Here is a 22,410-nt window from a genome sequence, read left to right as displayed (position 1 = left end):
GAGAGAGAGAGAGAGTTAAGGAGGAAAAGGTAAGGCCGCTGCTTTCTCTGGACAAATTCTGTCCCAAGGCGAGGGGCACGAACTCGGATCTACTCTGCCGATCATGCCGACCTTATGCGATATGGTCGACCGACACCTCTCCACGGTCCTCAGCATGTTCTCTGTGAGCTTGTCCGAGTCGAAAGTCTCGCCCGGCAGCTCGCTATTGCGCGTGCTAGTCGCATATCGGTCCCCGTCATCTTTCTCCTGTGCCTCCTTGTTACCACGCTTCGTCTTGCTCGATTTCAGTGAGGCTTTCGCCGCTTTGGCGCCCTTGCCCTTGGTGCGCATCACCTGCACGTCCTCGTCAACTGCTCGCGAGAGGTCCTCGTCGACGCTGGCGGCGAAGGAGCGCTTGGACTTGAGGACCCGAACACTGCGATGGATCGATCGGTGCTGCGAGCCCGAGCCGTGCGTAGAGAGTATATGCGGAAGGCATATCGAGCATGTGACGGGGCTTGCAGAAGGTGCCGGCCTTCGCTCGCAGGTGGTTGCAATCGTTCGCGTTGCCAATAAGGCAGGTGCGACGCGACGAGCGAACGACAAGCGCAGAACAGTGTCTAGACTGGGTGCCACCCTAGCGACACCGGGTACAGACATGGCGATGAGATGGCGTCAGGACGTCGCAGAAACCAGGCCACAGAAGCTGCAGAGGATATTCTGTCTATCTACTTGAAGCATCCAGATCTTTGAAGCTGAGTGTTCGGGGTCCACAATGGGCTTGCGAAGAAATGAAGAAGTTGATGTATCATGCGGAGAGAGCGGCTGTTGAGAGAGTCGTGTGATGCTGCCGCGTCTTCGTCTCCCGTGGGCTCCGGTAACCAATCAAAATAAATGGAAACGCTATGCAACCTCCTCATGCACTTCGACCACGCCCTTTGAATGTCGCGCTCGTTCCCGTCGGGTCAGCCTTGCAAAGTTCTCGAAAAGTGGACGAGGTTATAGGAGAACAGGATCAGCATGGTAAGCATTCTAGCGTCGCTTGACACGCCAGTTCTGTAAGCTTACTCGTCCCGATCGTACTTCCCGCGCAGGGCGCCTCCGATCGCCTCCTCGGAGGCTCGATGCTTATGACGGCAGCCTTTATCTGGACCTATTACACAATATGGGCGTTGGTCACGGTGAGCATTCACGATGGCAGAAAAATGAGCTCCGTTGAAACTGAATTCATGCATCCTCCACCAGCCTTTCTTTTCGCCAGACTCTGCGATTCACACGTACTTCCCAGATCGCGTCTGGGCAGTCCGGATACCGGCCGCGCTGCTTGTCTTTGGGCTGTGCACCGTTGGTGCATTCGTGGGCATTATCATGCAGAAAGAGGCGAAGAAGAAGCGAGAAAAGGAACTACGGAGAGGAGCATGAGCAACAAATCTATTGATGGTTAGCAACCCATGATCTCTCTGTCTCTCATGCATGCAATCAAGGTTATGCCGATGTTGCTCTGCGAAGGGCAAGCAGGAAGCGCGAGCAGCGCTTCTGCTAGACAAGGCTCAGGTCCTAGACTACAGCGAGATTCCACTCTCCTTTGAGAGAGGAAGCAATTGTAGAAGACGACGCATAACAGGAGGACTAAGCGACGTCTTCGATGCCTCCGCTGGTGATGCGGTACGTCGCCTCCCCTTCAGGCATTTCGGGACTGTCAACCTGAGATACGCAAAGACGATAATGGATTCAGAGAAGGATCCGTCCAACCTCGCGTGTGGATACCAACAATCTTTGCAATGCGCTCCTCTCCACGGCCTTTGCGCAACGAGACACGGGTGGAAGAAGCGTGACTCAGAATGTGGCCTCCGAGCGGCCTGTATCGTGATCAATGCATTTGTTTTCAGCAGTCAGACGGCTTGCACGCGGCGGTTCGACATCTTCTGCTTCTCACTTCTTGTCTGCCTGGAACGCCATCGCACCTGGGTCAGCTGAGACTTGGTTGACAAGGACGACCGCCGTGTTGAACTGTCTTTCCCGGAAGATTAATTAGTCAGCTCATGCTGTAGCAGAGCAGATAAGCGGCTCTCCTCGTGCACCCACATCCTCAGCAATGCGGGTGAGCTTTGAAAGGTGTTGGTTCAGCGCAGCTTGGCGGGCGGCCAGCTCTCCACGTCCCGTGTAGTCGACCCGGAACAAAGAGATGATCGAGTCGATGATAAGGAGCTTGTAGCAGCCCTGGTTGGGAAGGAAAGTGGGTTTCAGTAGCGGCCAGCTCTTTTGTATATTTTTCGTGTCTCACTTCTTCGGCCATCCTACCATGATCGCATCAGTCTGGAGTATCAGTGTCTCGCTCGCTCGATCCGTGACATTGAAACTCGAACGTACTTGGCGGCAAGTTGAGTGACAAGCTCTTGCTGGTGCTCGCTGTTGAGCGCTCGACCAACAACAATATTGTCCAGCACAGAGTCTTCGTCCACACCAAAGCGCCTGGCGATTGCAGCGATGCGCTGCGGTCTGAATGTCCCCTCTGTGAATGAGACCAGAGGAGGCTGTTCAGCAGGTGGCTTTGCCGTCAGCTCAACCCGAGATGACCGTTCACCTGTGTCAATATACGCAACCTTGCCTGCAGCGCCGCCTGATTCAACCGGAAGCTGCTCGGCAAGGAAGAGGTCAGTAGCGGTAGTCTTTCACATTCACGCATCACAGCCGTACTTGACAAGTGACGGCCATGGTATGGCATATCTGAGTCTTCCCGCAGCTGTTTTCACGAGGATAGAAGGGTCAGCAGGCTGTATGCAGGTTCGTAGGCTGACATGAAGCACCGAAATTCTATTAACGATAACGGTCAGTTAGTGAGAATGCACGCTGAAGAAATGTCCTAAAAAGTCTGACCTCCAAAAATTTCGCTCATGGAACATGTCATGAAGCCGCCACCAAGAATCGCGTCAAGGGATTTAGAGCCTGTGGAGATGGGCAGAACTCTGAAGAGCGCATACAGTCAGGTGTCTGAGATCGACTTGCAGAAGATGGAAGACAAGCAGACTTTTCTCTGACACGACTGATCTCGGTACCTGTCAAGAAGCCAGCAACCACGATCTTGGATGCGGCTTCCTAATGGGTTTGCAGGGATGAGCAAAGCGCGTATGGTCACATCCGGGAGTCAAGCCCATCAGCTGAGGTGGCAAAACGCATGTCGAGCATAGAGGTCAGAGCACCTTGATCTTCTCAACCTTGACTTCGGAGAATCCCTTGATCTTGGCAAGGTTGTTCCTAGTAGTGGAATTGACTGCCTCCACAGTGGAGACACCCGCGGTCTTAAGCTTGGTGATGTCCGCAACGGAAATACCCTGTAACCAAAGCGCCAGGGCATTGCGAGGTGAGAAATTGTATGAAGGTGCTCCACACTTGCAGAAGCCGTACATGATCCTGCAGAGCATCGACCCTGTTGTATGCGCGCCAGTGACCAAGGCTGAGTGAGTATCACTGCAAGGTACTCCAGAAGCAGCAGGCCTTACTCGGTGTACGGCACATCGACTTCCTCTTCCGATGCGGCAGCTCCAGCAGCAGCTTCCGTCATGATGTCTGAGCGAAAAGGGGGGATTTAGGCAGAACTGACGAAGTTTGTACGACCAAGACTTTCAGATCCACAGTTCACCAAGCTGTATGGTCATGGGTCAAAGATGGAAGTCAAGAGAAAAGAGATGGAAGGCGCATAAGATTCAAGAGTCACAATGGGAGCTGTCTGATATTGTTGCAAGTGTTGCTCTCTGACGATGTGATGCATGCTGATTGTCCTCAGGCCGTGAGGCATCAGGTCACAGCGCGCGTCAAGAATCGCGTTCCGCCAGTGACCTACATACGTCCTGCAGCCTGAGCCAGTTGCTGACGAGCCGCGCCGCACTCGATGCCCACCATGCTATTTTGAGTCCAAGGTCGATCCGGAATTGGCTGGAGCTTGTCTCTCTTGAGTAGAACGCTCCCCGCAGAAGGCATTTCTGCTGTCGTGACATCAAACGCCTGATCCGGATCGAAACTCGCCAGCGGCGCCTCCAGCGAGACCAAGCAGCCAAAGAGCATTGATTCATTCCCAGCTGACCATGCTCGTCCTCGTGATCGGTGAGTGCATCGCGATCCATCCGACGCTGGTCTCTGTGCAAGAGCTCATCGTCGTGAACATTGCTCTAATGGTCGTGCAGGAGACCTTCATTTACCGTACCGCGCCCATGATCTTCCACAACGTTTCAAAAAGCTGCTCGTTCCTGGAAAGATCCAGCAGATCATCTGCACGGGCAACATTTGTGACAAGGGGACGTATGACTATCTGCGGACGATAGCCGGTGACGTTCATGTCGTCAAAGGCGACTGGGACGAGGTGCGTGAGCGACCACAGGATGGCGCAGCGATAAGCAGGTGACTGATTCTGGCCTGATGCCACAGAACCCACACTTTCCTTCATCTCTTCTGCTGCATCACCCGCCGCTTCGGATAGGTGTCATGCACGGGCATCAGATTGTGCCGGCAGGCGATACGGATTCTCTCTCAGCACTTGCGCGTGCGATGGACGCAGACATCCTCATCACGGGCCACACGCACAAATTCGAAGCTTTCGAATTTGAAGGACGCTTCTTCGTCAACCCAGGGAGCGCGACCGGAGCCTGGCACAGCGCATGGCCGATTGCTGACGAGGATGAGAAGCCGGGTGGATCAAAGGCCAAAGAGGAGGGGGATCCCAAGGAGGCAGCCCCTGAAGCGGCTGCGAAGGAAGATGGAAAAGGGGAGTCTAAAGCCGAGTCGAAATCGGATCCGGAAGCCAAAGCAGATGATGGGAAAGCGAGCGAGCAGAAGGGCGAGTCAAAGCCGGCAGAAGGCGCCGAGACCGCTAAGGGTGAAGGTGCCGAGAAGAAGAGCGGGGGGCAGCCCCAAAAGCCAGCACCCGGTCCAACGCCTAGTTTTGCACGTGAGTCTCCTCATCCGCCCATGATTTAATGCCGCACCATCACACTGACCGTGGCATTGCATTCAAATTGGCAGTGCTCGATATACAGGGCACGACCGTAGTCACATATGTCTACCAGCTCATCCAAGGCGAGGTTAAAGTCGAGAAGATCGAGTACGATGGCCGGCGAGGTGCACGGTGATCGGGGAAATGCTATTACAGGTGCCAACAATTTGTTCAGTGCAAGTAGTGGAGGTCATGCCAGAAGCGCTGAGAGGCGCAGTGCGACCCGGACTCGCTCGTGCCAGGCGTTGCACTCAACCGACTCGAGTAGACAGCAGGTACAACCTTTTGCTTTTAAGGTTCCCGTTGGTGGACAACGAGCGCTGAATAGGGATGCCGCCAGTTGACGCCCGTCATGGCGTTTATACTGCGTCCCGAAGCCGAGAACAGCGACAGCTCGCGAGGACTAAGGCTCATTTTGCCATCCCTTGCGGCTCCCCGTCTCCAGTTCTGCAACGGATCCTCGCCTTTGCGGACTTGCCTGCGTTGCGCAGGTTCGGTGTGAGCGGTAAGTGCCAGCAACGCACTCGAGTGATCCAAGCGTTGCTCCGCGACTCGCGAGAAAATGAGAGGACAAGCGAACGTGACGAGGAGGCGCATATATACGAAAGAGCGAGGGGCAGCGCTTTAGGTTGTGCAAAATAAATTCACCGTGGTCGGTATATCTTGAATGCGCCTCGCCTGCTATTCGATGAGTAAGATCTGCCTGTGAGTTTTTTTTTTCATTCGTTACGACCATACTGCCAAACAGTGGCCTGCACAAGCCTGGCCGCGCAGTTGAAAGGACATGCGCTCGAGCCTTGGAGAGTGAGAGAGAGGCGGAGCCTTCCTCCACTTGATTCGTCCGGCACTTTATGGTAAGAGGCGAGATTTGAGACCATTAAGCACATCCCATTGCCCACCCACTTCAAGTCGACGATGCGTAGATGTGATGTGTGTGCACCCACGCAATGTTCAGGACTGGTCAAAACACGTCGCGTCGTGTGTGCGTGGCATGCGGTGCTTTTTCCTTTAGCGCAATCTCACATGCAAAGAGCAATCTGCTAAGAGGCACGATGCCTGCCTGCTGAGGCCTGAAGTAGCCTACATTGGCGCTTGGGGGCTTATGAAGATCGAAGATTCTGCTAAGCGCGTGGTGGCGGAGAAAGGCCCCTTCCTGGAGACGTCACAGAGATCCAGCCGTTGCCAAGAGCGACTAGCTGGTCTCCCCCTTCCCGTGAAGCCGGCCCCAACTATAGACGCACACATCCGGCGACACATTCTCACCTTTTGCATCCCCGGCAGGTCTTCGGCGCGACCAATCAGCATCGCCCAGGGGCCGCAGGAAGGACATCTTCTTTACGAGCGCACCAACATGTTAGCGCTGCTTCTTTGCCTGGCGATTGTTTTTCTTTCTACATTTCGCACGCCCGAACGAACCTTAAAGAAATTTATGCAGATGAGCACATCAGAGATCCGCCAAGCTAAGAGAGCGCGGTAGCAATTTGCAGCCAGCGCATCGCATCGAGGGTGTCACAGAAAGCCACGTGAATCAGCAACCTGCGAGGGTTGCGAATGCGTATAAAGACCATCTTTCGAAGACTCGCGCTATACCAATCCTACTTCCGTTGCATCCTTATACTTAGCGAACCCCTGATCCTTTCTCCTCCTACCCATTTGCTTTGCATATCTACCTTGTTTTGATATTCTGAAAACCGCTCTTTTTCCTACATCATGCTTTTCAGGTGTACGCCCTTCTCGCCGCCGCCGCCGGCATAGCCTGCGCAGCCACCGTGGTATTTGACTGCTCGAGTAAGTGTGTCTGTGCTGAACAAGCAAAAGAATGCAGGGGTTGTGCGAACACCGACAATACTCGGACATATGCCACGCTTATCACTTGACCGTCTTTAATCGCGCGAGCCGATAGAAGTACCCAACATCTGCAGCAACGACTGTTACGCCATCGACTGCAAGGGTATGTTGGCCAAGCTCCATCGCGACAGCAACGACTCCTCCGAGCACCGTAACGAGAACACGTACAAGTCACCGAATCCTCGCTCCAGGTATGTGACGACGGCATAGTTATGTCGATGTCGACTGCGTTTCTGTGGATGCTGACCTCCTGCTTCTGTGTTGACTTTTGCGTGTCCGGTGCAAACAGAAACTCATCAGACAGCCACAGGGCCAAATTCAACAACACTCTGCACTCCCATGTGGTCTTGTGCCTGATTCGACCTTCTTCTGATTCCTGCTAGCTGCGACGAGTACCCATTTGCATCCACGTAAGAGGGCGGTGCCGGCACCATGACGCGCTGTGTCCCGTCGCACGAGAACTCGGTCCAAGGGCGGCACACACTTTCTTCGTTCTACTCGAACAGCGGCATCGAAGACAGAGATGCATACAGTGTTGGATACACCTCGATGGACGGCATTAAGTACTGCGGTGTGTGTCCAAAGCTCGGGCCATCATGAAGTCATTCAATGCTGCGACAAAGCAGGGAAGGAGAACGCTGACGTCTACATACTCTGTGTGTTGCATGTGAATGCGCTTGGCCTGAACCCAACACAGATGGGGACTGCAGCGACTCGGGCGACGAGGTGATCCGCCGCGCTCTGGGCGGGCGCGGCAGCCACCAGTACAACAGGCGTTACCTCCTCAGCGCCGAGAACCACAAGATCAACATGTTCGAGGCGGTTGGCGCTTGCGGGAGGCTCGACTGCCTGGTCGGGTAGAACGTCTACCTGGCGCACGGGCAGCGAAGCGTAGAGATCGCTGGCGTTGCGCCATGTGCATTGCACGGTACGCATGTCGTAATGTAGACCGCACTTGCTTCCGAAGCAGCCGGTCGCAGAAGTAACACCCTGGTGATGAGGAATGACCAGGATAACACGACGGAGTGTAGGCGGCAAGCGCATAGGCAAGGAGCGAGCCGGCTATAAGGATGCAGACGGCGACACAGATGCGAATCGCTGCAAAGCCAGCTAGGCTTTTTCATCATAGCTCGCCCTCTTTGCGTGCTGGCTGTCGTGTCGGCGAAGGACATGCATGAGTGAGCGTATGTACAAACCTGCATTGCAGCAGTGCCACGGCCCACGCCCCCTGCGACACAAGCCTCAAATCGGCTGCTCCTCCGTTCATGTGGTCTTCGGCTCTGGGCGGGCGGCTGTTGGCATGCATTTGTTAAATGCGTAGAAGACAGGAGATTGCCTCATAAAGCGTGCGTATATTGCCGGATGGTCCTCGAGCTGGAAGTACGCGTGGCGAGTGGGCATGTGAATGTGGTTCTCGTTGTTGAATCCACTTTTCACCTGAATTCAAAAAAAAAAACAGTGTGGCTCCATTTCCTCGAACACCCTCATATGTACTAAAGCACCACCGAGATGCGCGGAATAGGAAGGCAAGGGAATCGCTGCTGCTGCCAAGCACTTTAGGATGAACGATTGACACGTGGTGCTGCGTTCAATCACCTTACGTAATAGCACCAAAATTGCGCCTTCTGACTGTTGCTTCACTGTCCTCCCTTATCTCTGTCTCGTCTCCCACCTAGATGCCTCGATGACCATCCATGCCGAGTCTTGGCACTTCGCTCTTCGCACCCCTGATGCACGACCTTAGCGTCTTTTTTTATTATCAAGGCGCAAGGTTAAATTTGTCACGCTTCATCCCCCGAAGTCCTATTCCGAGCGCAGAGTGGCGGCCACAGTTCCCGCTCTCTACCGCTTGACATCCCTCAGGCCATACGGAGGATGCAGGCTAGTCGTCTTGGCGCTCCTACCGCAGGAGCTGACCGCGTGAGCCGACTGCCCAAGGAAATGGCTGAGGTTGCATCCCCAATTCGTAACCGCATGGCGGGAAGTTCTTGATACGCCTGTTGTTTCTGCCTTCTGGGCATCGGGAGCGCAAAATACATTTGCCATTCATCATACGAACCATCGCTCTACGCCAACAAGGGGTTTCCACGCGGCACCGCGTCGTGTATCTCTAATCTCTACGTACTCCCACATATGAGACATGTCATTCGAGTTCAGGCCTTCAGGTACAACAGAGGGGACTGTTATCGCCGATGCAGCATTTTCGACACAGCCAATCAGCACGCGGTGCACACAATTTTCACGCCCGCGTGACAATTGAGAGCACCGATCGCGTGGGGTCTCGCACTGACAATGCACGTAATCCTCGTCCAGGAACAATCTTGCTATCAGCAGGACAGACCGCTCGACGCTCGCAGGCCTCCTGTTCCAACGAAGGGCTTGACATATATATCTGACAAAGTCGTGCTTCTCCCATTGCCCTCCGCTTTGATCGTGCTCTCTGTGCTTGATCTCTTAACCCCTTCCCGTCTTTCCTAGCACAGCGGCAAAGGGCTGTGCCTCAGCACTTGTCTGTGCTCCCATCCTCCCTGGCCTTCCTCCTGCGCTACTGCTGACCCCAAAATGGCAAGCTCGGGTACCAACGACTTGCAGCCGCTCGGCACGGCCGACATGGCCGCCGACCGCATTTCGCGCGAACTGCAGCGGCAAGCGTCGCTCTCCGGCTCGGCATCCGGTAGCTTTGGCGACAACAAGAAGCACCTCTCGGACGAAGTTGCCGCCGTTTCTGGCGTTGACTCCATCCCGTACGAGACGGAGAAGAGGAGTCGCTCTGACGGCCTCATCGAAGAGGAGGACTTTGAGCCGTACGACGTCGCCAGTGGCCAGCCGTTTGCTGAGAGTGAAATGCCCGTCGAGATTGGCACGGGATTGACGTTCCGATCCCTATTGGTCGGTACATTGCTTGGTCTCATCATCGCCGCTTCCAATGTCTACCTCGGCCTCAAGACGGGCTTCACCTTTGGCGCTTCGCTGTTCGGCTCGTTGATCGGATGCGCTATCCTCAAGGCGATCAGCCGAAACGACTCTTTCGACCACCAAAAGGACGGCTTCATCAGGTCTCGTATCATCAAGGCCATCAGCCGAAACGACTCTCTCGACCGCCAACAGGACGGTTCCTTCAGATCTCGTATCCTCAAGGTGATCAGCCGAAACAACAAGGCGATCAACCGAAACAACTCTGCCGACCGCCAAAAGGGCGGCTTCTTCAGCTTTCGCGAACCCTTTGGTCCCAAGGAGAATGTGACCGTCCAGAGTGCAGCCACAGCGAGTGGCTCTCTTACCGGTGAGTGAGGAAGGTAGCCTTGCTGGTGCTTGCAAGCTGCTGACGTTGTGTCATGGATTGCCCGTGCAGGCATGTTCGTCGCTGCCATTCCCGCTGCGGCGCAGCTCGGCCTACTGAACGATCCAATCACCGACTTTGGCCGACTCATTACCTTCTCACTCTGCTCGGCGTACTACGGCGTCTTCTTTGCGATCCCGCTGCGCAAATTCTACATCCTGCGCCAGCGCCTCGTCTTCCCCTCTGCCACAGCCACCGCGCTGACGATCCGCGCGCTGCACGCACCCGGCGGCGACGCCGCGATGAAAAAGAAGACGCGTTGCCTTCTCTTCGCATTCGTCGCCGCGTTCATCCTCGTAGTCGTGCAGCAGTACGTGCCCGGCATCCTACAGGACTGGCACATCTTCTACTGGATCTACGCCTGGGGCGGAAAGAGCGCCATCATCGTCGACTCATGGGGTTGGATCATCGAGCTTACACCGGCCTTCTTCGGTGCGTGTACGAACCACGACTACAAGTTCAGCGTGATTGCGGTCGTACTCACGCTTCTCTTTCCCCTGGTCTGTTAATGCAGGCGCCGGCGTCCTCAGTGGCATGAATGCATCGTGGTCTTTCCTCTTTGGCGCCCTGCTCTCCTGGGGTCTCATCGGACCATTGACCATCCACTCGGGCGTCACGGTCGGAAGGCAGTCGGAGATCGAGCCGCTCGCCTACTCGTTCACGTCGATGCGCACAACATCGCCGCGTTACTTCCTCATGTGGCCAGGTGTGTGCCGGTGCATTCTGCACATGGCAGATCAATTGGGCGAACAAGTGCTGACGCTCTTCTGAGGTCCTTCGCTACAGGTGTTGCGATGATGCTGTTCTACTCGTTTGCTGAGCTCGCTATCACTGGGCCAGCGATCTACCGCTCGATCAAGAGTCTCACCGTCAACGTCTACCGTGCGGCACGCAAGCTGGACAAGCAAGAGAACGAGGACGAATTCGACCCTGCACCAAAGTCGCAGCAGGTCCAGAGCTGGTCATGGCCGTCCGGCTGGCTTCTGTCTTGCGTCGTCACCATTCTCGTCTGCACGCTCCAGTTCCACATGAACGGCGGGAACGTCATCTTGTCGATCTTGCTCGCTTGGATTTTTGCCTTCATCGGCGTTGCTTGTGAGTCTCTGGTCCAGATACCACGCGTGAGTCGTTGTCTGATGATGTGCTCCTGCCATAATCTGTCGCACAGCGAGCGGAACGACGGACATCAACCCGCTCGGCACGATCGCTAAGATGTCGCAGCTGGTCGTCGGCGGTGCGCTCAAGGCGGAAGGTCGCACGGGCCCGCCTGCACAGCTGGAGAATCTGCTGGCCGGCTCGATTGCGAGCTCGGCGGCGAGCCACGCGGTGGACATGCTGGGTGACCTCAAGACGGGGCATCTGATCCGCGCGAGTCCGCGCACGCAGTACTACGCGCAGCTGATCGGCAGCCTATTCGCCGTGCCGTTCAGCGTCGGTATGTACGTGCTTTTTGCCAAGGCGTACCCGTGTGTGATCAACGGTCCACTGTTTGACGAGGGCAAGTGCCAGTTCAGTGCACCGTCCGTTGCTGCATGGAGGTCGGTCACTGTCGCCGTCACGACTCCGAACGCCATCCCGTTCGTCTCGGGTATGGTCGCCATCGGCCTCGGCATCTTCAGCGCTATCGTCCCGTTCATCAAGCACTTCCTCGTCCCGCAAAAGTACAAGGTATGGGTGCCTAACTTCAACGCCGTCGGCCTTGCGTTCGTTCTACCGCAGGTGAGAGCTGATGTGGTGCTTGATGCCTTGTCTTGACGTGGAGGATGCTGAAATCGCTGCAATCCTCTCCAGGTGTACTACCCCATCGCCATGGCTGTGGGCGCTACGTTCTCGTTCCTCTGGCAGCGGAAGAACTTGCGCAACTGGGACACGTACGCATATGTGCTGGCAGGTGAGTAGTCCATATATTGAACTGCGCAACACACGCTGACGATGATTAGGACCTTCCATTGTTTACATTTCACAGCCGGCCTCGTCTGCGGCGAAGGTCTGGGAGGAGTCTTCAACGCCGTCCTGCAGATTGCCGGAGTCTCTGGCAGCGACTACGGCGTGACCGTCGGTGTGCCGCAGTTCTGATAAAATGCCCGCTCTCTTCACTGCTTTGCTCGGCACCGCCTCCTCTCTTGTAACTATTACGACTTTTCATGTGAATGGGATACCGCAAGGCCATGGTCAATGGAATATTTGATGCCGTGAATTCTGTGACCAAATACCGCCGAAGGCCGGCCTATGCATGTCCAAGAACGCTTGGCGGATCAAGCCCCGATCCGGCGCCTAGTAGAGTGGACATGGAGGAGGGGGCGACGAGGTCTGGAGGCCATCCACATCAGGGCACGAGGCATCAGTTTATCAGATGTTTGAAAGGCGATCTTGAGGTGGATGGTCAACCTTGGCTCGTCGCCAGCAGGCCTTGGGATAGTGTGTCTGCTGTCATGAAGAAGCCCTTGGAATAGGTGCCCAGCCTGGTTTGTGCCCGCAGGGTGTGTAGGTGGTGGTGCATGGCGGGTTGCCACTTGCTGGCGATAGATCCGAGGCTGGCGGGGGTTTGACTCGTTCACCCAAGCTCTATTCTCGGAATTCGGATCTCGGCCTTTCCGATCGGATTTACATTTCTATTGCAGAGCTCGTGCTCGTGCTCGTTCCTAGACGTTGACAGGCGCTCCACGCCTGCTCTGGCACTGCCTGACATGTGCAGGGCAATCCACACTAAACTGTCGGTCAGCGTTGTTCTTTAGCCCATGAAAGCACTTCACTTCCGCAGTTCCTCTCCCCTCCAGCTTTCACATACTCTCAGGGGACCATCTGCTTGCACCGGACCAGTGTCAAGGTCACAAATTACCGCTGCTGCCCGACGCCAGCGATCGAGACTGAGAGCAGATCAGCAACGTGCCCTCGTTCACGTGAATCGCCGTGCTGGCCAGCACGGTGATGGCTGCGCCGGTGCGCACAGCAGTCTTGGCCGCACCTAATCCTGCTCTCACCAGAGATCCGATCCTCATGGCCCGTCTTTCGGTTCGTAGAATCCCTTGCTACGAAGAGATATCGTCCTCTGGACCAGTCTGACTGCAACCTCTGTCTGTTTTCTTCCTTTGCACAGGCGCCGGCGGGTATGCATACGTTGGCAGATACGACGACAGCTACTCATCACTGCTGTCCGAGGTACAAGCGTCTCCGTCCGCCTACCCGTCCGTCGTTTCATCGCTGCATACCGTACTGGGGTCAATGGCAAACCAGGACCCGGCTGAAGCGGACGGTTGGGCGGACGGAATCGCGAATGCTCTCGTTTGCGCTCGACGAGGAGCACGCGAGTGCACGCCCTTGGTGGTCTCGCTAGCAGCAGCATCAACTCCCTCACACAGGCGCCTTTGTTTCCAAATAGCAGCAGCACTAGCAGTTCCGGAACGAGCAACAGCGCCAACAACTCCACAACCTTCGCTGACAGAGGCGCTGCATCGTCATCAAGTTCACCGCCCGGCAAAACATCCGCCAAAGGCGTTGACGTCACCGTCATCGTCGGAGCCGGGATAGTTGGACAGGTCACCCTGGCGGCCATCCTAGCAATGGTCATCATCCTCTGACGGTGCAGGAACCAAGCCCTGTCGCACGGCGCGATCATCTGGGACAATGGCGGTGCCGGCGCCTACACTTACCATCTGTACGACCCGGCGGATCCGAGCGGCCAGCTGTCGCCGCTGAAAGAACTGTCGCAGTTCAACTTTGGCGCCGCGCCAGTCATGCCAAAGCTGGTGCAGTGCCCGCACACCGACGCCGACTCTTACCATCAGCGTGCGGCGTACCAAGGCGGTCAAATTATCGCCTGGTATCAAGTTGGCCAATTAGTCGACCACTATATGTGTCCATCGGACCTGATGGGCAAGCGCAATCTGCTTGCGCCAGAGCAGACATTTGCGAGGTTGTACCTAGACGCACCATTCGCTTCTATTCCTGTTGCACACGTTGACGCGCCCGGCACGGAAGCCGTGCCGGCATCGAGGGACAGCAGCCAGCCGCAGGACAGCCCGACCCGACCTTGCCATATTCGTACAGCAAGGAATACAGTGGCACACTTGCAGGCTTTGGACTGGACCAGGAGGATGCATATGGAGGACTTCGCACCGAAGAGCCGCCACCGCCCCCATCGCCACCGAAGCTGGAGATGGCGCCCATGCGGCTGCAAGTTCACGCATGAGTGCATCCGCTTATGGAGTCGACCGGAACTCGTGCACATCACGTCACTAGTTCAGCAGCATCCGGATATCCTGGAGATGCTGCGCGCGTCGAGCGCTCCGCCGCCAGAGTACCAGCTGGGGTACAACACAGGAGTGGCGAGCCGCCAGGGCCAGGTCGGACGTCCCGAAACCCCGAAAATGGTGCATGGGTCAGCATGGATCAATGCGCTTGGAGGCAAGCAGCGGCAGGACGCCGGACTTGCCGCCGCGGACTGGAACGGGGCCACACAGCAAGGCCAGGCTTATCGGGCTGATGCTGCGCCTGGCACTGCCACCGCTGCCTTGGATCAGCAACCGTACGGAGCAGCTGCGGAGAGTTACGCTGCGAACGGCGAGCAAATGGGGCAAGGTAAGTTGCAGCGGTGACAAGGCGTAGATCTTGGGATGCATGATTTGACGTGAGCGATATGGTGATTTAACACCAGTGATGCATTGGATTATCGGATTGCAGCCCCAGATTCTACTACTCTTCGCAACAAAGAGGTATTTCAGTGCTAGGCAGTGGAGAGCTTCCCGCTCTTCTTGCTGCGTGTCCATGACCTGGCGGTAAGGAGCTGACCTAATCTTGAACAGATTGCGCCAGTTAGAGACACTTTCCCTTTTGAAGGCCGCCTCCTTAACCGCCATTCATAAGTTGTAGCCGTTTCCTTCCTCGACAGAAGTGCTGCGTTGGGTTGCGTTAGGCCCCGGGCGCGCGTCTACGCTCCACAGCTAATTATCGACACGATTGTCAATTGGCTGCCACAAGTAGATCCAAGGTCAAAGGTCTGGGGTCGATCAGATGGTATCTTGGCACTCAAGTCTAGTCGCCGAAAGGGGGAGTAGCCACATTTTTGGACTTTCATAGCCAAGAGGTTCTTTCAACCAGCTTTCCTTGGCCATGAATGGGCACACAAAAGTGCTGCAGGGTTGTTCCAGAAAGCTAGACTACCCGGAGGAATTGCAGGGCCATTCCTCCGTTCAGATTGCTTGACCTGAATTATGAATGCCAGAAAGCCAGTTGCTCCTGCGTCCAACTTGCTTGAACCGGATGCCAAGATAGCACCCACATGGGTGCGACGACTAAGCAAGTTGAAGGAGAACCGATTGTATTGTATGAGGAGAGAGACAGAAGTGAGAAAGCAAGGAAGCATGAAGATCATGATCGTAGGGGCGGGATTATGTCTCGGCTCAACCTTTCCCGTGATGTTAATGCTGAGAGGCGAAATGGACGAGACGCTGAGAACTGTGCCGCAAAAATTCATGCCATGCATACGCGAAGTGCGATCGATCTTCCTGCCTTTCCAAAATCGAATGCTGCTCACTATCACCTGATCCATCCTGAGGCTTGCCAAGGACAGCAACCCGAATCACTGGTTAGGCTTCTTGCGACTCCACGCCGCCCCCGGTTCAGATAGAAGCGCAAATCTAGCTCGAGCGTCAGAGATTTCTCACGCCACCGCCGAAAGGTGCAAGATGCTCTCACGATCCAACGCTGCGCTCTTGCGCGCCACATGGCAAACGTCGAGCCGGACAGAGAGTCTGCGCTCTGTTGCAACGTCATCTGCTGCACTTCTCCATGCAGGTAACGGTTCTTCATTGATAGCTTGCAAATGTCAAAGCGGTGCCGCGACCGGCAAGAGTGCTCCGAGCCGCCTCGTTGCTAGCGTGGACAGCCTGCTGGGAGACGTGGCGCTCCGCAGCGTGGCCAGAAGGCAGCTTCCTTCGAAGATGGTGTCTTCAAAGCGGTACTTCCATTGCAGCTCAAGTGAGATTCGGCGGCTACTGCGCAGCTGGCTTCTCCCATGATGGCGGTTTGTTGATCGTTCTGATATCATCTTCACGGCAACAGGGGCGCAGCACGGCTCGCTCAAACGACCAGAACCTGGGACAGGGTGAGTGGCCTCGTAATGGAGCACAAGTCCAGCGACGCTGACTGATAGCTTGCTCGATGCCCCTTTCTCATTTACAGGATTAAGGTGACATTCCGGGACTCTAAAGGCAGCGACATCAAGACAGTCGAAGTGAACGAAGGCGATGACCTTTTGTCCATCGCACACGAGTACGACATCGACTTAGAAGGCGAGTCTCCTTGTCCGCCCGTGTCAGAGACGTTCATATACCCAGACTGACTGAATTTGGTTGAAACTGCATCAGGCGCCTGCGAAGGTTCAATAGCATGTTCGACATGCCACGTCATCCTCGAGCCAGACGTGTACGACAAGCTTGAAGAGCCAGGGGATGACGAGAACGATATGCTCGATCTGGCCTTTGGCCTGACGGACACATCGCGCTTGGGGTGTCAGGTCAAGGTCACAAAGGAGCTTGATGGCATGGTCGCGCAGCTGCCGGCAGCAACGAGAAACATGTACGTCGACGGCGCGAAGGCGGGACACGGCTCCTAGGCTGCCACAGGTTCAAAGGAAGTGTCTCGTATACTTGCGAGCGCGCAGACAGGCATTCAGATCTGCGCTGCAGAGTCCTGCAGGAGAAACGTGCCCATGACCTTTTCTGTATTCTTGGCATACACGTATGCAGAAGTTTTCTTTCCTTCACATCTTCACACTCGCGCTGCTAAGGTTTTTCTGGCCCCAGCAGCCCCGCAGCACAACTAATAGGAGCGACCGAACATGGTCCAGCGCTTGGCGTCGCTGCCGCATTGTGGGCACTTGAGACCAGCGATGTCCGGGTAGGGAGATTGGTCGAGCGGGATGCAGAGCGACTTGGCGCCCATACTCGGCGCGCGTTCATCTTCGGGTTCATCAGTGTCACTGTGCGCGAAGGCGAAGTTGCAGAGTCAGCCTCAACAGATTCATTTTTGTCAATCCAAATGGAAGGGTTACGCACGCGACTCGGGCACTCCGCTCCTTGATGGCGTCCTCGCATTCCTCGACCTCGCACCATGGAATGATGACGTGGCACTTCTGGTTGAGGTTGACGGTAAAGTCTTCCCATTTGGTCACGACACGCCTCCTTTCGCGGTAGACTTGCTCGGCCTTGGCGTACATGTCATGGTGGATCGTTTCAAGCAGCTGCGGTATCGCTTCCGTAACTGTCGCCAGCGGGATCGCAGCTTTAGCGCCCGTGTCACGTCGAGCGCTCAGCGTCGACTGCTTGGCTAGGTCCTGCGGGCCGATCTCGAGGCGAATGGGCACACCGCGCAGCTCCCAGTCGTTGAATTTGTACGCCGGAGTGTAGTTGTCACGGTCGTCGTACCTGGCGCGCACGCCGACGCGCTTAAGCTCCGCCTCGAGCTTCTCGCACGCGTCGTAGATCTCTTTACGCTGCGCATCGGTCGTCTTGACGTTGATGCCGACGGCGACGATGACGACTTGGATCGACGACACACGCGGGGGCATGACGAGGCCTTTGTTGTCGCCGTGCACCATAACCATCACGCCGATCGTGCGCGTCGAGAGACCCCATGAATTCTGCCAGACATACGCGCGCCCCTCGCGAGTGCCGCGCTTCGACGCATCGGCCCTCGGGTCCTCAACGCTGATGTCGAACATCTTGGAGAAGTTCTGACCAAGACAGTGCGAGGTGCCGCCTTGGATGCCTCGGCCGGTCGTGGGGATAAAACCCTCGACGGTGGTCGTGAACAGGCCGCCGGCAAACTTTTCTTTCTCCGACTTGACACCGGGCACGACGGGAAGTGCGAGCAGGTCGGTGTAAACCTTCGCGTAGAGTGCCAGAATCTGGTGCACCTCCACAGTAGCTTCTTCCTTGGTCAGGAAGGCGGTGTGTCCTTCTTGCCAAAGGAACTCGCGCGTGCGGAGGAAAGGCTGTGGGTGCTTGAATTCCCATCTGACGACGCTGTTCCACTGGTTGAGCTTAAGCGGCAGGTCGCGGTGGCTGTGGATCCACTTGCTGTAGTATGGGTACATGACCGTCTCACTCGTCGGCCGAATGGCTATCGGCTTCTCCAGGTCGCTCTTGCCGGCGCGGGTGACCCATGCAACCTCGGGCGCGAAGCCTTCAATGTGGTCCTTCTCGCGCTCAAGGACATCAGACGATACGAACATGGGAAAGTAGCAGTTCTCCACCCCGAGCTTCTTGATCTCGCCGTCAAAGAAGGCTGCCGATATGCAAAATGTCATTTTGGTATCCTCTTTGAAGAGGGGGGATAGCGCACTCACTCTGAATGCACTGCCAGACGTGGTAAGACCACGGCTTTAGAATGTAGCAGCCGCTGACATCGTACCAGTCAATCATGTCGCCCTTTCTGAGGACCTGCTGATACCACTCGGAGAAATCGCCATCTTTGCGGATCGTGATACCGATGAGCTCTGCATCGGCGATCTTGGCCGAGTCCGCTGCCTTTGCGCGTGCATTGCCGTCTGCAGAGATCGATCCTGATGTGGCAGAAGGCGCCGACGCCGCCTTTCCGGACGACGCATTTGCCTTTGCGATCGGACTGTGGTGGCATGGCAAAGGGAATCACTATGTGTAATGTTGAATAGCAAACAATCATGCGGAGAACTCACGCCGGCGCATCCTTCTTCAATTCAGCAAAGTCAATCAGGTGCGCCTTGGCGCCACTGCTCTCAAGGTACTTGGCGATATCGGTACCCTTCAGTAGCATGGTTTTATCCGACGACCCAGCTTTGAGCGCAAAAGAGTCGGACGACGACGCCAGTGCAGAGTCGATGACTAGAGTGATTTGAGAGGCATTTGAGGAGGTGATCGACAGGGGCGATACTAGGTAAATGGGGAAATTGCGGTGAGCTACCCGGCAGACAAATATGCTGTGCGTGTACAGTTTCTGCGGATGAAGCCTCACCATCGTCCTTTGTTGCGTTGAAAAACTCCTGCAGCAACTCTGGAGCAGCGAGCCTCATTTCCTTGATGTCCAGCTTCTTGCCGAGCGCACCGGTGACAGTGTCCGTCTCGTCTCGTGCGATGATTACGACAGGGACTGGCTTGGCCGTCTTGGCCGTCTTTGGCTTGAAGACAAGTGTCTTGAGGTGTGCGGTGGACGCAGGAGCGGACGAAGACGAGACGGCATTCTTGTACTCTTCCGGCGAGGCGGTTGCCGCGTGCGAGATGATGTTATTTCCGCTGACGGAGAGCGATGCCAGCCTCGCCTGGACGTCTGCAAGCGAGAACATGGCGGAGGCGATGTCAGGTGCTGTTCACAGGGAGCAGGTCGTGAAGGAAAGAGTAGGTGCTCCCAGCGAGAAGGTTATTGATATTGAGGTACGTATGAGATAGAGCCCCGGAGAGCGTGAGAAAGGAGACTCGAAAGGAACAAGAGATGAGAGAGATTCTCTCCTCGATGTGGTTCCGCCCATCTCTCAGCGAGATGACTCTCGAGAAAGAACCGTCTCAACGTGGGTGCCCAAGCCATCACTTACGTGCGCACACGCTACGCTTGACAAGTCGCTCAGCTGCAGCCTTTGGTCGGATGTCGGGCGATGCTGTGGACATGTATCAAGCGTACCTTGCAAGCTGATCGCTGACATCGCAGAAGGGCGGACCTGATTGCGTCAGCCTGCTCTCGTCGGATCAACGGCCAAGATGACGCCGACAGCTATCGAAGCAAGCGGCTCCTCCACTCAGGATGGCGACGCCGGGGGCGCATCCTACAAGCGGCGACGGTTATCTCCGCCACACCAAAAGCAGAAAGAGGATGACATATATGCGATGTTTGACGAGGACGAAGAAGACTTCGAAGCGAAGCGCTATGTGCCGCTGAAGCAACGCAAGCTGCAAGAGCTGCAGCGCATCAGCGGGAAAAGCGCGCTCCCGATCAGCAAGTCCGTTGCGCTTTCCTCGGTATCACAGCAGCTAAACAAAAGCTCGAGTGCATCGCGCGTACCCGGATCCAAAGGCTATGGGAACGGCGGGGATGAGGAGGAGGAAGAGGAGGAGGAGGACAATGGGCCGAAACGATCGACGAGGGCGCTTATGGATGAGGCTAGGGAGTTGAGGGAAAAAGAAAAGTATGAAGACAAGACGGAGGCCGAGAAGCTGGCGGAGGAGGAGCGCAAGATCCTTGAAGCACATGCTGCGAAAAAGAAGCTGGCAAGCGCTTCGGAACTTGCAAAAGGCATCCAGTATACCGAGCCGATCAAAACTAGTTGGAGGGCACCGCGCTTCATACGCGAGCGCAGCGACGAAGAGAATGGACGCTTACGGGAGCAGAATCACATCCTCATCGATGGAGAGGACATTCCCCCCATTATTACTAACTTTAGGGTGCGTCTCCATTCCTGTCAAGCACCCTACGTGAAACGATTTTGCTGACGAAAAGGTTTTGCGGGCGTGCAGGATATGAAGATACCGTCGTGCGTGGTCTCGTACCTAGGTTCCAAAAACATCAAAAAGCCGACCCCGATTCAGATGCAAGGTCTTCCGACGGCATTCGCAGGGCGGGATATGATCGGAATTGCGTTCACTGGCTCGGGAAAGACGCTAGCATTCTCCCTGCCGATCATCATGTTTGCAGCGGAGGAGCAGAAGCGATTAGAGTATACAAGAGGAGAAGGCCCGACAGGCATGATCATCTGCCCCTCTGTCAGTCATTGTGCCTTCCTCCCCCTTTCAAGTTCGACCTCCATGCTGATACGTTTGCGTGTTTTCTTGCAGCGTGAGCTGGCGCGTCAGACGTACGAGTCCATCAAAGCAATCTGCGAAGCAATGGAAAGAGACGGGTATCCGCAGATCGGCGTCCTGCTCTGCATCGGAGGCATCAGCATGGCCGATCAGCAGCACACCATGTCCAAGGGCTTTCACATCGTCGTGGCTACGCCCGGCCGTCTGCAAGATATGCTCGAAAAGAAGCGCTTCACCCTCGACTGGTGCAAGTATCTCTGTATGGACGAGGCCGATCGTATGATCGACATGGGCTTCGAAGAGGACGTACGAAACATTATGGGATTCTTCAAGAAGCAACGGCAGACGCTTCTTTTTTCGGCAACGATGCCCAAGAAGATCCAGGACTTTGCAGAACAGAGTCTGATCAAGCCGATCGTCGTGAATGTCGGCCGTGCCGGCGCAGCGAGCTTGGACATCATCCAGGAGGTGGAGTACGTTAAGCAGGAGGCTAAGATGGTTTATCTGCTCGAATGTCTGCAGAAGACGGCCCCGCCCGTGATCATCTTTAGCGACAATAAGAACGAGGTCGACGATATCCAGGAATACCTCCTGCTCAAAGGCGTCGAAGCGGTGGCGATCCACGGCAGCAAGACACAGGAGGAGCGCGAGTACGCGATCAAGTCTTTCAAGAGCGGGCAGAAGGACGTGATGGTCGCCAGCGGTGTCGCGAGCAAAGGCTTGGATTTCAACGAGATCCAGCACGTGATCAACTACACGATGCCCAAGGAGATTGAAGACTACGTCCATCAGATAGGTCGTACGGGCCGCTCGGGTAAGACAGGTATCGCGACGACGTTTGTCAACATGAACACGGCGGAGCAGACGCTGCTCGATCTCAAGTATCTGTTGATGGAGGCCAAGCAGCGCATTCCGCCTTTCCTGGCGGCCATCGAGGACCCCCGCGCGGCGGGCGCGGGCGGGCTGACGGGCTGCCCGATCTGCGGCGGACTCGGCCACGGCATCAAAGACTGTCCGAAGCTCGAGGAGAACCAGCGCAGGCAGACGGCCGGATTTTCGCGCGGCGATGGTGACGGTGGGGGCTATTAGACTGCATGCGACCACGAAGGGGAAACCGAGTTGCTGTTCTGGGCGGCCACTGTATTTTTTTTGCTGGCATAGCATCGAGGATTCACTGCGTTGCATGATGCTGCACACAGTCTGTTAGAAGCTGCGAGCATCGACTATACACAGTGCTTCTGCTGGACTGTTGGCCGTATCGTTTCGTGTCCTCCAGAGCCAAGTCCAGTCTCTCTGAGGTGAGTGTACGGCGGTTGGTGAACAAGTAATGACGGTGGGGTGGCCAGCGTGGTGTATGTATGTATGGTGTTTGGCGCATGGCCGCTTTGTCTCTAACCCCCCGCGCGCGCCGCACGCGCCAGCGCCACCAACCAAAACTCTCTCGAATCTCAGTGCAGCCGTCCTTTTACAACCTTGCGCAGAGAAATATT

General features: G+C 55.9%; 10 protein-coding genes across 10 annotated transcripts; 7 read left to right on the top strand and 3 right to left on the bottom strand.

Moving 5' to 3' along the window:
- On the bottom strand, positions 1-871 carry K437DRAFT_57361 (uncharacterized protein). Its single transcript, XM_013384558.1, has one exon. It carries the CDS (start codon positions 637-639, stop codon positions 16-18), a length of 624 nt encoding a protein of 207 aa, XP_013240012.1. The 5' UTR covers positions 640-871; the 3' UTR covers positions 1-15.
- Positions 872-1,070: 199 nt separating this feature from the next.
- On the top strand, positions 1,071-1,371 carry K437DRAFT_216418 (uncharacterized protein; the record flags this gene model as incomplete). The annotated part of the gene is made up of 2 exons (XM_013384557.1): positions 1,071-1,160; positions 1,225-1,371. Coding segments are annotated over 2 exons (237 nt in total), but the record flags the coding sequence as incomplete, so codon positions are not given.
- K437DRAFT_57495 (uncharacterized protein) lies at positions 1,227-2,012 on the top strand. Its single transcript, XM_013384556.1, has one exon. It carries the CDS (start codon positions 1,453-1,455, stop codon positions 1,954-1,956), a length of 504 nt encoding a protein of 167 aa, XP_013240010.1. The 5' UTR covers positions 1,227-1,452; the 3' UTR covers positions 1,957-2,012.
- Positions 2,013-2,370: 358 nt separating this feature from the next.
- K437DRAFT_57393 (Rad51-domain-containing protein) lies at positions 2,371-3,665 on the bottom strand. Its single transcript, XM_013384555.1, has 7 exons — positions 3,480-3,665; positions 3,385-3,406; positions 3,180-3,311; positions 3,008-3,075; positions 2,857-2,945; positions 2,787-2,793; positions 2,371-2,722 (listed from the first exon to the last, which is right to left on the bottom strand). Exons 1-7 carry the CDS (start codon positions 3,539-3,541, stop codon positions 2,665-2,667), a joined length of 438 nt encoding a protein of 145 aa, XP_013240009.1. The 5' UTR covers positions 3,542-3,665; the 3' UTR covers positions 2,371-2,664.
- A 214-nt stretch (positions 3,666-3,879) lies between these two features.
- K437DRAFT_57329 (Metallo-dependent phosphatase) lies at positions 3,880-5,236 on the top strand. Its single transcript, XM_013384554.1, has 4 exons — positions 3,880-4,080; positions 4,161-4,336; positions 4,402-4,921; positions 4,996-5,236. The coding sequence occupies exons 1-4, from the start codon at positions 4,062-4,064 to the stop codon at positions 5,100-5,102; spliced, it is 822 nt and encodes a 273-aa protein (XP_013240008.1). The 5' UTR covers positions 3,880-4,061; the 3' UTR covers positions 5,103-5,236.
- Positions 5,237-7,246: 2,010 nt separating this feature from the next.
- On the top strand, positions 7,247-7,675 carry K437DRAFT_271166 (uncharacterized protein; the record flags this gene model as incomplete). Its single annotated transcript, XM_013384553.1, has 2 exons — positions 7,247-7,385; positions 7,512-7,675. 2 exons carry the CDS (start codon positions 7,247-7,249, stop codon positions 7,673-7,675), a joined length of 303 nt encoding a protein of 100 aa, XP_013240007.1.
- Positions 7,676-9,376: 1,701 nt separating this feature from the next.
- K437DRAFT_265332 (OPT-domain-containing protein) lies at positions 9,377-14,749 on the top strand (the record flags this gene model as incomplete). Its single annotated transcript, XM_013384552.1, has 10 exons — positions 9,377-10,097; positions 10,167-10,586; positions 10,669-10,860; positions 10,941-11,279; positions 11,323-11,873; positions 11,946-12,045; positions 12,121-12,213; positions 12,519-12,572; positions 13,252-13,339; positions 13,741-14,749. 10 exons carry the CDS (start codon positions 9,377-9,379, stop codon positions 14,747-14,749), a joined length of 3,567 nt encoding a protein of 1,188 aa, XP_013240006.1.
- Positions 14,750-15,703: 954 nt separating this feature from the next.
- On the top strand, positions 15,704-16,889 carry K437DRAFT_260163 (ferredoxin). Its single transcript, XM_013384551.1, has 4 exons — positions 15,704-16,130; positions 16,215-16,257; positions 16,335-16,444; positions 16,520-16,889. The coding sequence occupies exons 1-4, from the start codon at positions 15,839-15,841 to the stop codon at positions 16,765-16,767; spliced, it is 693 nt and encodes a 230-aa protein (XP_013240005.1). The 5' UTR covers positions 15,704-15,838; the 3' UTR covers positions 16,768-16,889.
- On the bottom strand, positions 16,520-19,553 carry K437DRAFT_260162 (putative proline-tRNA ligase). The gene is made up of 5 exons (XM_013384550.1): positions 19,146-19,553; positions 18,850-19,063; positions 18,502-18,779; positions 17,210-18,440; positions 16,520-17,133 (listed from the first exon to the last, which is right to left on the bottom strand). Exons 1-5 carry the CDS (start codon positions 19,471-19,473, stop codon positions 16,974-16,976), a joined length of 2,211 nt encoding a protein of 736 aa, XP_013240004.1. The 5' UTR covers positions 19,474-19,553; the 3' UTR covers positions 16,520-16,973.
- A 187-nt stretch (positions 19,554-19,740) lies between these two features.
- K437DRAFT_276838 (P-loop containing nucleoside triphosphate hydrolase protein) lies at positions 19,741-22,103 on the top strand. Its single transcript, XM_013384549.1, has 3 exons — positions 19,741-20,563; positions 20,636-20,881; positions 20,954-22,103. Exons 1-3 carry the CDS (start codon positions 19,883-19,885, stop codon positions 22,007-22,009), a joined length of 1,983 nt encoding a protein of 660 aa, XP_013240003.1. The 5' UTR covers positions 19,741-19,882; the 3' UTR covers positions 22,010-22,103.
- Positions 22,104-22,410: the final 307 nt, after the last annotated feature.

The sequence above is a fragment of the Tilletiaria anomala genome (genome assembly GCF_000711695.1).
Source record: "Tilletiaria anomala UBC 951 chromosome Unknown K437scaffold_174, whole genome shotgun sequence".
Taxonomy (NCBI): Eukaryota; Fungi; Basidiomycota; class Exobasidiomycetes; order Georgefischeriales; family Tilletiariaceae; genus Tilletiaria; species Tilletiaria anomala.
This window is presented reverse-complemented; position numbering and strand designations above follow the sequence as displayed.

Bases quoted from the DNA above. Each gene is read 5' to 3' on its own strand.
- K437DRAFT_57361 (XM_013384558.1), bottom strand. From the start codon at position 639: ATGTCTGTACCCGGTGTCGCTAGGGTGGCACCCAGTCTAGACACTGTT.
- K437DRAFT_57495 (XM_013384556.1), top strand. From the start codon at position 1,453: ATGCAATCAAGGTTATGCCGATGTTGCTCTGCGAAGGGCAAGCAGGAA.
- K437DRAFT_57393 (XM_013384555.1), bottom strand. From the start codon at position 3,541: ATGACGGAAGCTGCTGCTGGAGCTGCCGCATCGGAAGAGGAAGTCGAT. The intron at 3,312-3,384 runs GTACGGCTTCTG...CTTTGGTTACAG, and splicing joins TCGATGCTCTGCAGGATCAT to GGTATTTCCGTTGCGGACAT. The intron at 2,946-3,007 runs GTCTGCTTGTCT...TGCGCTCTTCAG, and splicing joins ATCAGTCGTGTCAGAGAAAA to AGTTCTGCCCATCTCCACAG.
- K437DRAFT_57329 (XM_013384554.1), top strand. The intron at 4,337-4,401 runs GTGCGTGAGCGA...CTGATGCCACAG, and splicing joins TCAAAGGCGACTGGGACGAG to AACCCACACTTTCCTTCATC. The intron at 4,922-4,995 runs GTGAGTCTCCTC...TCAAATTGGCAG, and splicing joins TCCAACGCCTAGTTTTGCAC to TGCTCGATATACAGGGCACG.
- K437DRAFT_260163 (XM_013384551.1), top strand. From the start codon at position 15,839: ATGCTCTCACGATCCAACGCTGCGCTCTTGCGCGCCACATGGCAAACG. The intron at 16,131-16,214 runs GTGAGATTCGGC...TCACGGCAACAG, and splicing joins GTACTTCCATTGCAGCTCAA to GGGCGCAGCACGGCTCGCTC. The intron at 16,258-16,334 runs GTGAGTGGCCTC...TCTCATTTACAG, and splicing joins CGACCAGAACCTGGGACAGG to GATTAAGGTGACATTCCGGG.
- K437DRAFT_260162 (XM_013384550.1), bottom strand. From the start codon at position 19,473: ATGTTCTCGCTTGCAGACGTCCAGGCGAGGCTGGCATCGCTCTCCGTC. The intron at 19,064-19,145 runs GTGAGGCTTCAT...CCATTTACCTAG, and splicing joins CAACGCAACAAAGGACGATG to TATCGCCCCTGTCGATCACC. The intron at 18,780-18,849 runs GTGAGTTCTCCG...ATGCCACCACAG, and splicing joins TTGAAGAAGGATGCGCCGGC to TCCGATCGCAAAGGCAAATG.
- K437DRAFT_276838 (XM_013384549.1), top strand. From the start codon at position 19,883: ATGACGCCGACAGCTATCGAAGCAAGCGGCTCCTCCACTCAGGATGGC. The intron at 20,564-20,635 runs GTGCGTCTCCAT...GCGGGCGTGCAG, and splicing joins CCATTATTACTAACTTTAGG to GATATGAAGATACCGTCGTG. The intron at 20,882-20,953 runs GTCAGTCATTGT...GTTTTCTTGCAG, and splicing joins GCATGATCATCTGCCCCTCT to CGTGAGCTGGCGCGTCAGAC.